The 12,410-nt window shown below is 42.3% G+C and overlaps 1 protein-coding gene across 2 annotated transcripts; it reads left to right on the top strand.

Moving 5' to 3' along the window:
* The first annotated feature begins 3,370 nt into the window (after positions 1-3,370).
* Positions 3,371-12,141, top strand: LRATD1 (LRAT domain containing 1). 2 transcript variants are annotated; one of them, XM_086745596.1, is made up of 3 exons: positions 3,396-3,527; positions 4,174-4,966; positions 11,803-12,141. In XM_086745596.1, exons 2-3 carry the CDS (start codon positions 4,211-4,213, stop codon positions 11,929-11,931), a joined length of 885 nt encoding a protein of 294 aa, XP_086601722.1. In that variant the 5' UTR covers positions 3,396-3,527; positions 4,174-4,210; the 3' UTR covers positions 11,932-12,141. The 2 variants fall into 2 exon arrangements, with proteins under 2 accessions (XP_086601721.1, XP_086601722.1); XM_086745595.1 differs by lacking the exon at positions 11,803-12,141 and having other exon boundaries at positions 3,371-3,527; positions 4,174-5,395.
* The last annotated feature ends 269 nt before the right edge of the window (positions 12,142-12,410 follow it).

The raw sequence follows: 12,410 nt of genomic DNA, 5'->3' as shown, positions 1-12,410 counted from the left end.
TCTCTGGTTGTTTACTGAAACATGCATTCCTACTTTTTTTCTGCACAAATATTTCCCACTCATTTAAATCAACAGAGGTTTCAGCTCCACTTTTAGCAATGGGGGTCCAAGAAGGCTCCAAAGCTCAGCTCAAGGCAAGATGATAAGAACATTTAAAAAAAAAAGGTTTAAAGACTAAGCTACTGCGCATCTATTCTGTTACATATTTTAAGAGTTTTCACTATATTAAATTAAACATAAATGCAACAGTGACAAAATGCCAAGGATGGAAAAAGGCACAAAAGGGAAAAACAGCAACAGAAAAATCTAAGTTCATTCCCTCAGCGTAGACCAGGACAGAGCCAGTGATGAGGATGTTACCAGGTTTCTTTCCTATACTCAGTATGAGGAAAAAATTGTTAAGGTCCGTAACAATGGACTAAGCTTAGTAACATGGAAAATTCCCATGTCCTGGTCCAAGGAGAGATTGTGACCCTGCTTAATGAGGCTGAAGCTGGTCAACGGCAGTGTGAACAGTGACACGGGCATCTGGGAGCAGCCAAACTGGCAGTCACTGCCTTGCTAAACAAGACTCTGTGAGCTCCCGGAAGTAAAACATCTAAAGGAGATGATAAAGGTATTCATCAGAACAGCTCAGACAAAAGAAGCATCTCCAGTAGGCCACAGCAATACACTTCTGTGGACACTGTGTACTGCTTTTGTAACATCTTCTAACATCAACAGAAGCCTTCAGACTGAGAGGTTTATTTCAAGCAGTTGGTTTACATAATTTCTATGATTTTTCTGCAGAGTCCTTTAATCACAGTTTTATATAACTATGCTTATAAGTTTGGAGTTTTCCTGTTTTGTTTGTTTGTTGCTTTTTTTTTAAGGCAACTTCTTCACACTTCATCATAGTTAAAAACGGAGACTGAAAAGAAATTGAGGGAAAAAGCCCTTCTTGGGGATAGAAGTAGACCATGAAGCACTGATGAGACAGACTGTGCAGCCACGAGAACCAAAATGAAATGAGAAAATTAGTGTTGGAGGTGTGTTGAATAGAGGCCGTGGAAAGATGTGGATTTTAGGGGACTGTAAGTGCTTCAGCAAGAGACAGAATACCCTCTTTGTGCAGACTTGCAAAAGCATAGAAGACAAAGAAAATGGTTAAAATTTGGCAGGAGATATCCCACCTAGTTAGAACAGCAGCCTTCCTTAGAGCCAGACTCCTTCCTTCTGCACCTGCAGTTCACTGAAGCAGTCTGTTTTCCACTATTTTGCAAGGAAAAGATGAAATAATGTTTTGTTTGTTTAGAACTATCTAAAAATTACTCCACATAGCCTTGATTGGCAAATGTGGGAAGTGTGAATTGTGCAAGTGTAACCTAAAAAGATGCAGACTTTAAACAGGAACTGTTGATGAAAGATGTACCTACAGAAAATGGCCTTCAACTTGAACTAGCTTTAACAATGAAGTACATTAACAGCTATTAAAAAAAAATTAAAATATTTAAACACTGTTTTACAGCCTTAACTATAAACCTATTAGAGTGTTTTCATAATTTAATTTAAAATGTTACAATTGGTGAAGGTCATGACATAAAAGAACACATTATTTCTGATAATTATTAGAAAAGCATTTACACAATTACAGAAATTAATAACATCCATCTGTTATGCTTAGTCCTGTAAAACTTTAAAATGTATATATCAGTACAGAATCTGGGGGTTTTTTACTTTTTTTTTTTTTCAAAATTCTCTTTCTAGTTCTACAGACCCTGAATGCTACATCCTTAACTGCTGTAAGTCTTCTTAATTCCTGTGAGTCTCAGGCTGTAGCCCCTGGGTTTATGAGACATGGGAAGTCTGCAGCCATCAACAGATTAGTATAATTGCCTCAATGAAAAATAATGGATCTCAGTCTTTGAATGTCGTATCACTAAACACAACCTTTTTTCTCTTCCATTTATGATCTGGTGCTTTTGCATATGTTAAAAAAATAATGAGGACAAAAAAAATGCCGTTCTAGAAAGACAGCCATATAAATATTTGAATGGAAAAAGAAAAGGGTCATTCGAAGTAAACACATCTATCTAAGAAACTCAGTATTTGACCCATATGAACTTAGGCGTACAACTTGCACCCTAAGAAACTGAAATTCACTATATTTATTTGAGGTTGTATGTCTCTCTATCGTGACCATAAAGTGATGGCATTATTGTTCTCACTTAATTAAACCTGAAGACTGGAAAAAGGCCAGCAGTGAAGAGACATATTATCCGCAAACAGTGAAAGCAGAAATAGTTATGTTTAAATGACAAAACTATTTCTATCATGAAGAAAGTAGTTAGTTTACTTCTAGATAAAACTGATGTTTTAATATGATTCACACATGATCCAAAGAATGTAATCAGATTTTTTCATGAAATGTCTTTAAATATTTACATTCTCTCTTCTCGGGAGTTTGCATGATTAAAGCACAAGACTAGGGACTTGGAAGAACTAGGTTACAATCCCATCACTGACACTGCTTCACAGGGAAATGATGGTCAAATGAACTAATTTCTGAGTTTCATTTCCATAATGTGCAAAATTAGGTGTAAAAGTGTGTATGGTATTAACTACTATAGATGACAGATTTTTGATTTCGTATGTTTTAGGAAGCAATGTACTGCTACTGTCAGGCAGTCTCATTTTTTACTTAAGACAGGTCACAGCATGTCTTCTGGTCACATCTGAGGACAACCCATGACCGCTGCCTCAGCCAGATGTGGAAGATGACACAGAGTCACCTCACCTAACGTCGACCAGTCAACATTTCAACGTCCCATCTAAGCGACAGCAAGAGACAGGCACCTCGTTAGGGCAGTTCACGCCTTCCCAAAATAGGCCGTGCAACTCAGGAAACCCACAGGTGCTTTTCTCGGGAACCCCAGAGGTGCTTAGACTGTACAGGTACCTCCTGAGGTTGCTAAAGTTAGGTGAGGGGCATCCCACCTCCACCCTTGAGGGACGGAGCAACTCTTGGACACATGCAACCCTCCAGCTGAAGCCTGAGCGGGTTTTTGCTGGAAGTATTTTTTTTTCCCTCCCCACCTTTTTCTTTCTTTTCGGCGCAGGGACCTCCTGGCAGCGGCACACCGCGGTGGGCACGCCTCATAACCCCCCTTCACCCAGGGAAGCCCCGCCTCCCCATAGCGAGGAGCCGCCGTGCCGCAGCCCCGGGGCCGCTCTGGGGACGCCCGGGGCCGACGGGGCCCTGCGAGGCAGAGGTGGCGGCGGGGCCCGGGCGGGCAACGAGGCCGCGGAACCCTGCCGCCGCCGCCGGGCGCGGCGCAGCGCGGCCAATGAGCGGGGCCGGGGCGGGCTCGGGAGCGGGGCCGGCGGTACTTAGGTTCGCCGGAGGGGCCGGGCAGCTCACAGCGGAGCGGGCGGAGGAGCCGGCGAGGCAGTGGGGAGGACGAAGCTTACCCCTGTCTGCAGCGCCCATGGGGACAGGACGACTTTAAAGGAGTTTGGGGCGGGTTTCTGGCGCTGGGCGAACACGGGTACGGAGGGAGAGGGGGGCGAGAGGTACCGCTTGGGTGGAGGGGTGGAGCGCTGATCGCCTGCTTTTTGCGGGGTCTTGGTCGGGCTGCAGGGATCGGGCGGGCAGAGGTGCCAGCCCCGAGGCCGTGAGCTCCTCCAGCCGCCTTCCCGCAAGCAGCGCTGCCCGGCGCGGCTCGGCTGCGTGCAGGCGGAGGGAAGGGAAGGGCTCGGAACCCACGGGGCCAGCCCCTCCCCGTGCCCCGGGAGCCCTCGTCCCGCAGGGAGCGGAGGCGGCCGGGGCAGCTCCGGCCCCCGCACAGAGCTGGCAGGCGCCGGGGAGCCGCCTTCTCCCGCGGCGGAGGGAGCCGGCCGCTCCGGGACCGCGGGGCTCGGGCAGCACCGCACGGCGCGGCCCGGAGAGCGCCGGAGAGACAGGGCTCTGTCCTGCCCCGCACCCTGAGGGCAGGGGGGAAGGATCCGCGCTGGGAGTTTCTCCCTTGCACACAGAAGGGAAGGAAGGAGAGGGGGAGGGATGGGGGCTTGGGGCGGAATCGCTGAAATCTTTTGTATGTGCCTTGATTTTTTTTTTTCTTTCCTTCCCTCCGTTTGCACTCTCCTTCCCTTCTCTTGTTCTCCTTGTCCCTGCCCACCCCGCCCTTCCTTCAGATCCGACGATTCCTGCCCTCGCCTCGCCCCGTCATTGATGGGAAATCAACTGGATCGCATCACCCACCTGAATTACAGCGAGCTGCCGACCGGGGACCCCTCGGGGATCGAGAAAGACGAGCTGCGCGTCGGGGTGGCTTACTTCTTTTCGGATGAGGAGGAGGACCTGGACGAGCGAGGCCAGCCAGACAAGTACAGCGTGAAGGGCTCCAGCAGCCCTGGCCAGGAGACGCCCACCCACCACCACCACCACCTCCACCACCAGCTGGTCCTGAACGAGACCCAGTTCTCCGCTTTCCGCGGCCAGGAATGCATCTTCTCCAAGGTCAGCAGCGGCCCCCAGGCCGGGGACCTCAGCGTCTACTCGCTGTCAGCCCTGCCTGCCCTCTGCAAGCCGGGGGACCTGCTGGAGCTGCTCTACCTGGGGCCGTCGGAGCAGCCTCCGCCGCACTGGGCGGTGTACGTGGGCGGCGGGCAGATCATCCACCTGCACCAGGGGCAGATCCGCCAGGACAGCCTGTACGAGGGGGCCGCGGGCGGCGTGGGCCGGGTGGTGAATAGCTGGTACCGCTTCCGCCCGTTGGTGGCGGAGCTGGTGGTGCAAAACGCCTGCGGGCACCTGGGCTTAAAGAGCGACGAGATCTGCTGGACGAACTCCGAGAGCTTCGCCGCCTGGTGCCGCTTCGGGAAACGGGAGTTCAAAGCCGGGGGGGAGCTGCAGGCTGCTGCCGGCACCCCGCACCAGCAGCAGTACTGCCTCAAGATCCACCTGGCCGAGAACAAGGTGCACACGGTGAGGTTCCACAGCCTGGAGGACCTAATACGCGAGAAGCGCAGGATCGATGCCAGTGGCAAACTGAGGGTGATCAAAGACCTGGCTATAGTGGACGGGAAAGAGTAGGGAGTAGCGGGGGTACCTGGCTACCTTCCTCCTGCCCTGCCCGAGGACACCAGCCTGCCAGAGAGACGGGAGGCTGCACCCTCTTTCCGTGGGACGCGACCAGGAGCAGGATCCATGGCAACGTTCCAGAAAACCAGCATTCTTTACACCCATAGCCACTATTTTGTTTGGCTTTTAATGGCATTCATGCTGAAAGAGCAAGAGAGAGGAAGAAGAGGGGGGAGGTGCAGGGAGGCTGTTCTCAGAGTATGTGGACAAAGTCTCTCCTGTCGATCAATGTTGACCATTCCAGCAACATGCCAATAAAATTTCAAATTGAAATTTTTTTAAATTTTTATTTCATGGCTTTAATCCATGATTAGTTTTAAACATCTGGAGCTGTGGATATGTATCTAGCTAAATGACTTTCTAGCTAATATTTGCCTTGCAGCCAACCAAAAGCATCAGTCACACTTTGCTAGGTGGGAGGGGACGGGGGGGAGGGTGGTAAATGCCTGTTTGTTTTGTTTCTCAACAGTGTTGCTTCAGCCCGTAGCTGCAACCCAAATTTTGTCCAGCCAACTCTGGCAAGATATTAGCAGGCAAAAAAAGTCTTCATTTCTGGTTGAATTCTGTCACATTTAAAATATTTTTTTTTGTCTTTGCTTTCTGTTTGCAGCTCTCTGCTAAATGTTATCATAATGCATAAGCTCTTTCCACTTCTTCCCTCCTCCCACCCTCCCTGCCTTTTTTTTTTTTCCTCTTTTGGAAAAAAGTTGGTGAGCAGCTGTTTTCCTGAAACTAAATTAATTGGTTAAATAAGTGGTTGTATTTCAAAGAACCATATACTTGGTGTTGTCCCTCTGAGATCCTAGAGGCTGGATCTCTTGCTTGAGCTGTGGATTTGTATCGCTGTAGTGATTCTCACTGCACCACTGCTTCAATATCTATTCATGCACAGGTTGACACAATCCTGCAAGAAACAAATAGGGTTGATTTCTGCATGTTGCCTCTTTGAAACAGCAATTTATTGTATATTTACAATTCCACTTAAAGAAAAAAAGATGGGATGTGGCCAAGCTCATGTTGCATTTCAATTTCCAAGCAACTAAAAATCCTGTTCAAATCTAAGTTTAGAAATCCACAGCTGCATTTAAAAGATTCATTTTAATGTGATGTGAGCAATGCCTTGTCTGTATTTCAGATTCTATTCACACATTGCTTAATTCCAAGTTTTGAAGTGAAAGATCAGAGTATTAAATATGTATTAAAAAATCTAAACAAAGTAAGTATACAGGGGCATTTCTAGAGTTGTCTATTTTAAGTATTATTCTGAGCTGCATACAACTTGTGGTAGGCATTTTGTCTTTGCATGTTTCAGTACTGGAAAGAAAATGCATTTGTTTTTGTCCCCTCTTCTCACATCTGTGTTAGATGGCAGAATAGAAGTAATAATCACTGTTTTGTATATACAGCTCCACCCCCCATCAATGCACTGTGTCCTCGTTCCTTTTTGTATTAAACAATGTCATAAGCAACCTTGTTGCAACAGTAATTTCATTTCTACAAAGCATTTACCTCCTATAACTGAAGGGTGGAGTGTACCTCATTATAATAAAAGTATCAGCATAAATATCTTATTTAAAAAAAAAAAAACCACCATACAGAAAATAAACTGAAAAAAACTCCAAACTGCACCCCTTCAGTGGAGGTCATTTAACTGGCTTTGTGTTTGCTGATCCACTTGGCAAAGTTATGTGGCAATAGGCAGTGTTACTTTTATCCCGTCCTCTAAAGTACCTTGGTTAGTAAAATATAAGGTCATTACTGTCAAACTACTGCTGAAATGGCCTTGAATCACAACAAATTTTTTTCAATGTGTGTCATATTCTAGCTTTATATTGGTGATAGTTGCTGTCTGATAACGATAGCTTTTTCCATAACACGAACAGAGTCCTCTATGTAGTATTTGTGTGTCTTAGTAATTATCCTGCATTAGATCATCATCGCCCAAATTGCTAGAAGTGATTTTGCTACGTCACTTGGTGGGAACACTGGGGGATTGCAGAAAGGCACTGGCTTTACAGCCGAAAAATTAAAACTTAAATGATAGGAGAGGGAAGAGTAGGCAAAAGTAATTTATATTAATTTCCCCTTATAAAAAATAGGCATTAGAGAACTGAGGTAGGAAGAGGCAGGGAGAATTACATGAAGAAGGAATAAATAACTGTTTATGAAAACAGGAAGAATGAAGTGGAGTCACATTGTTATTTTTGATTTCTGGAATGCCTTTTCTTCAAATTGCTCCTGGATGTATAATACTGGATTACGGAGAAGATCCTTGCAAGAACAGTGTTGCATGTCCTTGCCAATGAGAATTTAAAACATACTGGCTTTAAACTTTTCACTGTGCTTTCCAAATGCTCCATCACTCTATCTAAACAGCCATTTTAACTCAGGGGGGTTTTGTAGCAATTTATTAACCTGGTTCATGAACGCAATTTTCCTTGTTTTACATAGCTAGGTGTAGAGTGGTATTTTGTGGTGTATAAAGGAGTTCATAGAAACTAGTCTATGCTTATTTGTTCAAGCTCTGGCAGAAGTCTTTGGCATTGCTCCAAATTTGTACAGATAAAGGTAACAGTAAAATTACGGCCTGAGTCCTTTGCCTAAGGTCTGGAAGTATTCACAAATGGTATTAACCTAGTTGTAGCTTTGCAACGACTATGTTCAAGTGGCAGTCTGTTATTAACTAACATACAGGTCCTTCTGTTTTTTTCTTTTGCTAGATTTCAGTCCTGAGTTACTGACAGCAATCTGTTCCTGATTCCTAGTCCATTGAAGTTAATGGAATGGTTCTCACTGACTTCAGCAAGCTTTGGATCAGATTTTATTGTTTAGCAGGTGGTTAAAATTTGTGGACCTTAAGAAGAAGTGAGATTTAAGATGGCATTTCAGAGACCAGAGGGGCCACCTTTCTGAGATGGGAGACAGTGGGAACAGGCAATACCGTGAAAATAAGGGAAGAAAACAGAGTAGTTCTGAAACAAGCAGTGTTAGTCTGAGAAGGCAGTAGGGAGATGGTGAAAAAGAGAGAGTGAAAAGTGGATATAAAAAGTTGTTCAGTGCCTTGAAACAAGAAATGGAATGCAGGGGAGCAGTCAGCTGCAAGAAAGGCAATGGTGTGAGTGATGGACAGGTAAAAAAATGTAATTGATTACACTCATCTTTCAGAATCAGTGACCTGCCTGAGTTAACATTTCCATTTCCAGCAGTAAAGATATTGACAAATTATATTATATCTGTGGAATCTGTTTACATTCTTCAGTCTAGCTACCTAGGGTAAATATTTATATCTCATTCATTGTTCTTGAAATGCTGACTTGTGATATGACTGCAATGTCAGGATACTTTGCATATCTTTCTTTTGTGTCATGCTTCAAGCTTTCTGTTAGCTATTTGGGTAGCAGTTTTCTAGAATCTCTTTTGCTTGGATATGATTTTCTTTGTCTTTTTCAAATGTGATCTTTTGAATTGCTTTGAGGCTAACATTTTCTTAAAAATTCAGTTCATGTCTTCTTGAAACACAGAGAGCCTTTGTGAAATGTTTTATTGTCGTGACCAAAATGTTTACTGGTTATTGGCTGTGCGTATAGGTAGAGGACTGTAAGGATTGGTAGCAAAATAGATTTTGTCACTGTTGAATGTTGTCTCCATCTCCATCTTATGTTTCCATCTTACTTTACTTTCATTTGTTAGGATTTTTTTCCCCTTTCAAGTCATTATAGTGGCATAAAATGAAAAAAAAAAGATAAAAACCTTCATAGCGTATTTTTTTAGGGTGATATGCTATTGATCCAGATGTGAATTTCAGATTAAAAGCCGTGTATAACAAGATATGTCCTTCAGGATGTGACAAGAAATGGCCTTTGGTCTGTGCTAGAGTGTGCACAGTCTTAATTATCCTGCTTCATTTCATTTTAATGTCTTTCATATTCAGGTAAGTGACATGCAAAAATCTGACAGAGTTTATACACCTGTTCATGCGATGTGTTGAACATCTGTAACTCAACAACCTATGTTGACTGGAGTTGAAAGAACGCTGGATCGCACTGGAGATACACAGCATCTTGTGGGATCAGGTACCTCAGCCTGCCAGGTTCCCAACCCTTTGTCTGCAGCTGCAGAAGTAGCAGGTATAGCTACTGCTAGTTTTAAGATTTAGTTATTTTCTATGAAAGATTTCTACTAGTAGCTCGCAGTCTTCTGTCCAGGATTATACTTGGTTGTGAATAAAAAGTTGTATGGGCTGCTGCTTATGCTGTGCAAACAGCGTGTTTTCTGCTGGGGAAAAAAAAAAAAAAAAAAGTCCCGATCCCAAAGAATTAATCCAGAAATATGTAAGGAGGTATGATTGGGCTACCATACTGCGGGCAGTTTCACTGCAGAATTAAAGTCTAAAGGATAATAATATATGACTAGAGTGTGATCAAGTGCTGCCGTTAGTTCATGAGTATCTGTGTTTCCATGGCAAGTCTGGAATTTATTTGCTTACTTTGTTATTATGAAATACTTAACTTCTCTGTATTTTGAGACCTGCAAAACTGCCCTTCACTCATGGATCTTCTGACACAATGTTACTTTAATCTGTCAGATTTTTTTTTACAGTTTTATTGTAAAGAAAATTAATAAATACTAGGATCAGATACTTTACAGAACTGATTGTAAATCAAAAAGAGAGTAGCGTAGATGTCAGATTGGAAAAAGGCAATGAACTAAGAATCTTCTGTTACTTGGCATATCAATGGATTTACTCCAGATTATATAGGTATAATCTATACAGATATAAACTACCAGTGCTTTGTTTCTTTTTAAAGTGGCACTCTGCATGCTCTCTTTTGCAAAATAGTATTATCTTGTCTAAATAACACAAATCCCCTGGGAAGTTCTTTTTTTTTTTTGTATATTGAAATGCCGCTATGCCATTGAAATTAAGTTACTTCAACCATATTTACCTTTGAGAAATGAACTAGAATTTGTCTTACAGGATTTATAATTGAGCAGCTAGTAATATGCACTTTCATTTCTTAATTTTAAATATTTTGGATTAAGCACAAATGTATTTAGGTGGATATGTCTAGAGGAATCATAGAACTTACATTAGCAGAGGCCATTCAGACTGAGATTATGCTTTTATATGGTAACATTTTTCTCTTTTCTTTTTTTTTTAATATTTTTATTTTGGCACTTTGGGGCATTTCTGATTCTGCAGATGATCTATGTGTGTAAAACTACTTGCCTTTTCAAGTGTTTGCAGGATCAGGATCTTTAAAATGAAAGAAGATCTATCTCCTTCATGTGGCATTTACTTTGGGCTGAAATGAAGGAGTAGGACTAGCCAGGATCAAGACCTCAGCATCAACCTCGTATAGAATTGAATGGAAGGCTCACGTATGTGATGTCTACTAAAAGGGCCATAATTGCATATTCCTAGTTGTACATATAATAATCCTCTATGCAAATTGGCATTTTCCTAGGTAAAGTGGGTTAATGCTTTTCAAATATCCCTTTGACTTTCTCTTGTGTGGCTGTGTGGGCACATGTGTTCAGCACAAATAAACTGGAGTTTAGCTTATGACCTTGAGCCTCTGAAGTGCTGTAGAGCCAATATCTCAAGCTATTTTGAACGGAGCTCAGGTGGAATTTGGAACCAATGTGGGTACAGCAGTCAAATGTTTGCATACTGCAAGTGATATCAGTACTGAATCAATGTGGGTACAACAGTTAAACTTCAGGCTGTTCAGAGCTAAGCTTGAAATTCTGTTCTTTCTTTCTCTTCTCCAAGGTGCATGAGGATGAGTAACCGCGCACCCCTCATAAATAAAACCATTCACACTTTGAAGATCCATGTTACTGCCTAGGCAAAGTAGGGTGTGTAAAATATGCAGTGTCTCATCAGGCTTAAGTAGCAAATAATTTCTCACAGTTTAAACACTATTTAGATACAGAGTGGCATTGTCAATCTATTTTGAAAAGTCATATTTTTAAGCTCATAGGTTAAGCAGGATAATACTTACAAATGAGAGACTTCAATAATCTTTCCTGGTAATTCCTATACAGTAGAGGTAAGAGCTTCTTTCCAGTTTGTGTAAATAAAAGAGTAACCCTGATTCAAGAAAATTATCATGGGGTAGAATTTGCAAATAAATGAAACAATCAAACGCCAGATTTCATTCTGACTTCACACTATCACTGCTGCAGGTAAATAAACGACAAATATCTAACAGCGTGAGTAAATGCAAAGTGCTGCATTTTGACACTTCTTCATGGCAGAGTACTTTATGCCACAGAAGGAATATTCCTCATATGTTATTCAACATGAGTAAACATGTCACAATCTGGTCTTAAAACAGATCTTTTTTCCATATGTTTCCATTGTTTCCATATGCCCTTTCAGTCAGCTGAAAGCAATATAAAACCTGAGCCTGAAAAAATATACTAATTGTTTGTAAATATTTAAGAATAAATTTATATGCATATTGATACATAACTAATAGATATAGCTGTATATACATATGCATACTGTGTGTGTATATATTATGCATACACACACACCAGAAGTCTTGACTATTTTGTAAGTACTGGTAATAAATGGCAGCCATTTCAGTATGTGTATTATCTGTGCAACAGATGGGTACCCAAGACTTCACTGATAGTATTTTACCAGTATTCAAATATTTGTTCTTTAGGGTATGCCGTGGTCTTCTGACATCAAGAGAAGTGAGTTAAATATGTGGATTTTGACACTACACTTTGCAATAATGAAGTACCCTGTTAGAATGAACAATGCTGCTACTGACTTGTGTATTTATGAATAAAAGAATACTCCAGTGAAGTATCCCTCCATCTTTCTCTTTGGCAAATTTTAATGGATAGTGCCACAAAGGTTTTTTTCATCATTTGAATGTTTTTCCCCTCACTGTAATATTTTGGAAGCGTAACACTGAAATTACCTGTGTTTTGTTGTTCAGATATGCTCAACTATTGTTGTATAGTTGTTCCTAAGTAAAGAGGTGGCTGGCATTGACCTTTTTTGACTTTTCTCATCTTATCTTTCTTTGAACTCATATGTTTATGTTAAAAGATAAGTGGTGGGACTTTGAAAAGCACTTACTATTGATTTGACTCTCCCCATTGAACTAATTGGTGAGCTTTCACCAGTTATTTTGGCCACAGTTAGGCTAACACTGACTGCTTTTAGAAGTCTTACCTAATGGGTATAGGGCAAAAATGAGCTTTTTCAAGACCTGTGAGGGCTGTGTGTGGACTGGATTACTGGGAGTTATACTTCTGACTC

Source organism: Chlamydotis macqueenii, chromosome 3 (assembly GCF_036417535.1).
Source record: "Chlamydotis macqueenii isolate bChlMac1 chromosome 3, bChlMac1.mat, whole genome shotgun sequence".
NCBI classification, from domain to species: domain Eukaryota; kingdom Metazoa; phylum Chordata; class Aves; order Otidiformes; family Otididae; genus Chlamydotis; species Chlamydotis macqueenii.
Note: the sequence above shows the minus strand (reverse complement) of the source record. Positions and strands in the feature narration are given on the sequence as shown.

Coding starts and splice junctions, on each gene's coding strand:
- LRATD1 (XM_086745596.1), top strand. CDS start 4,211: ATGGGAAATCAACTGGATCGCATCACCCACCTGAATTACAGCGAGCTG. Junction 4,967..11,802: donor CCGAGAACAAGGTGCACACG/GTGAGGTTCCAC, acceptor TTTGTTCTTTAG/GGTATGCCGTGGTCTTCTGA.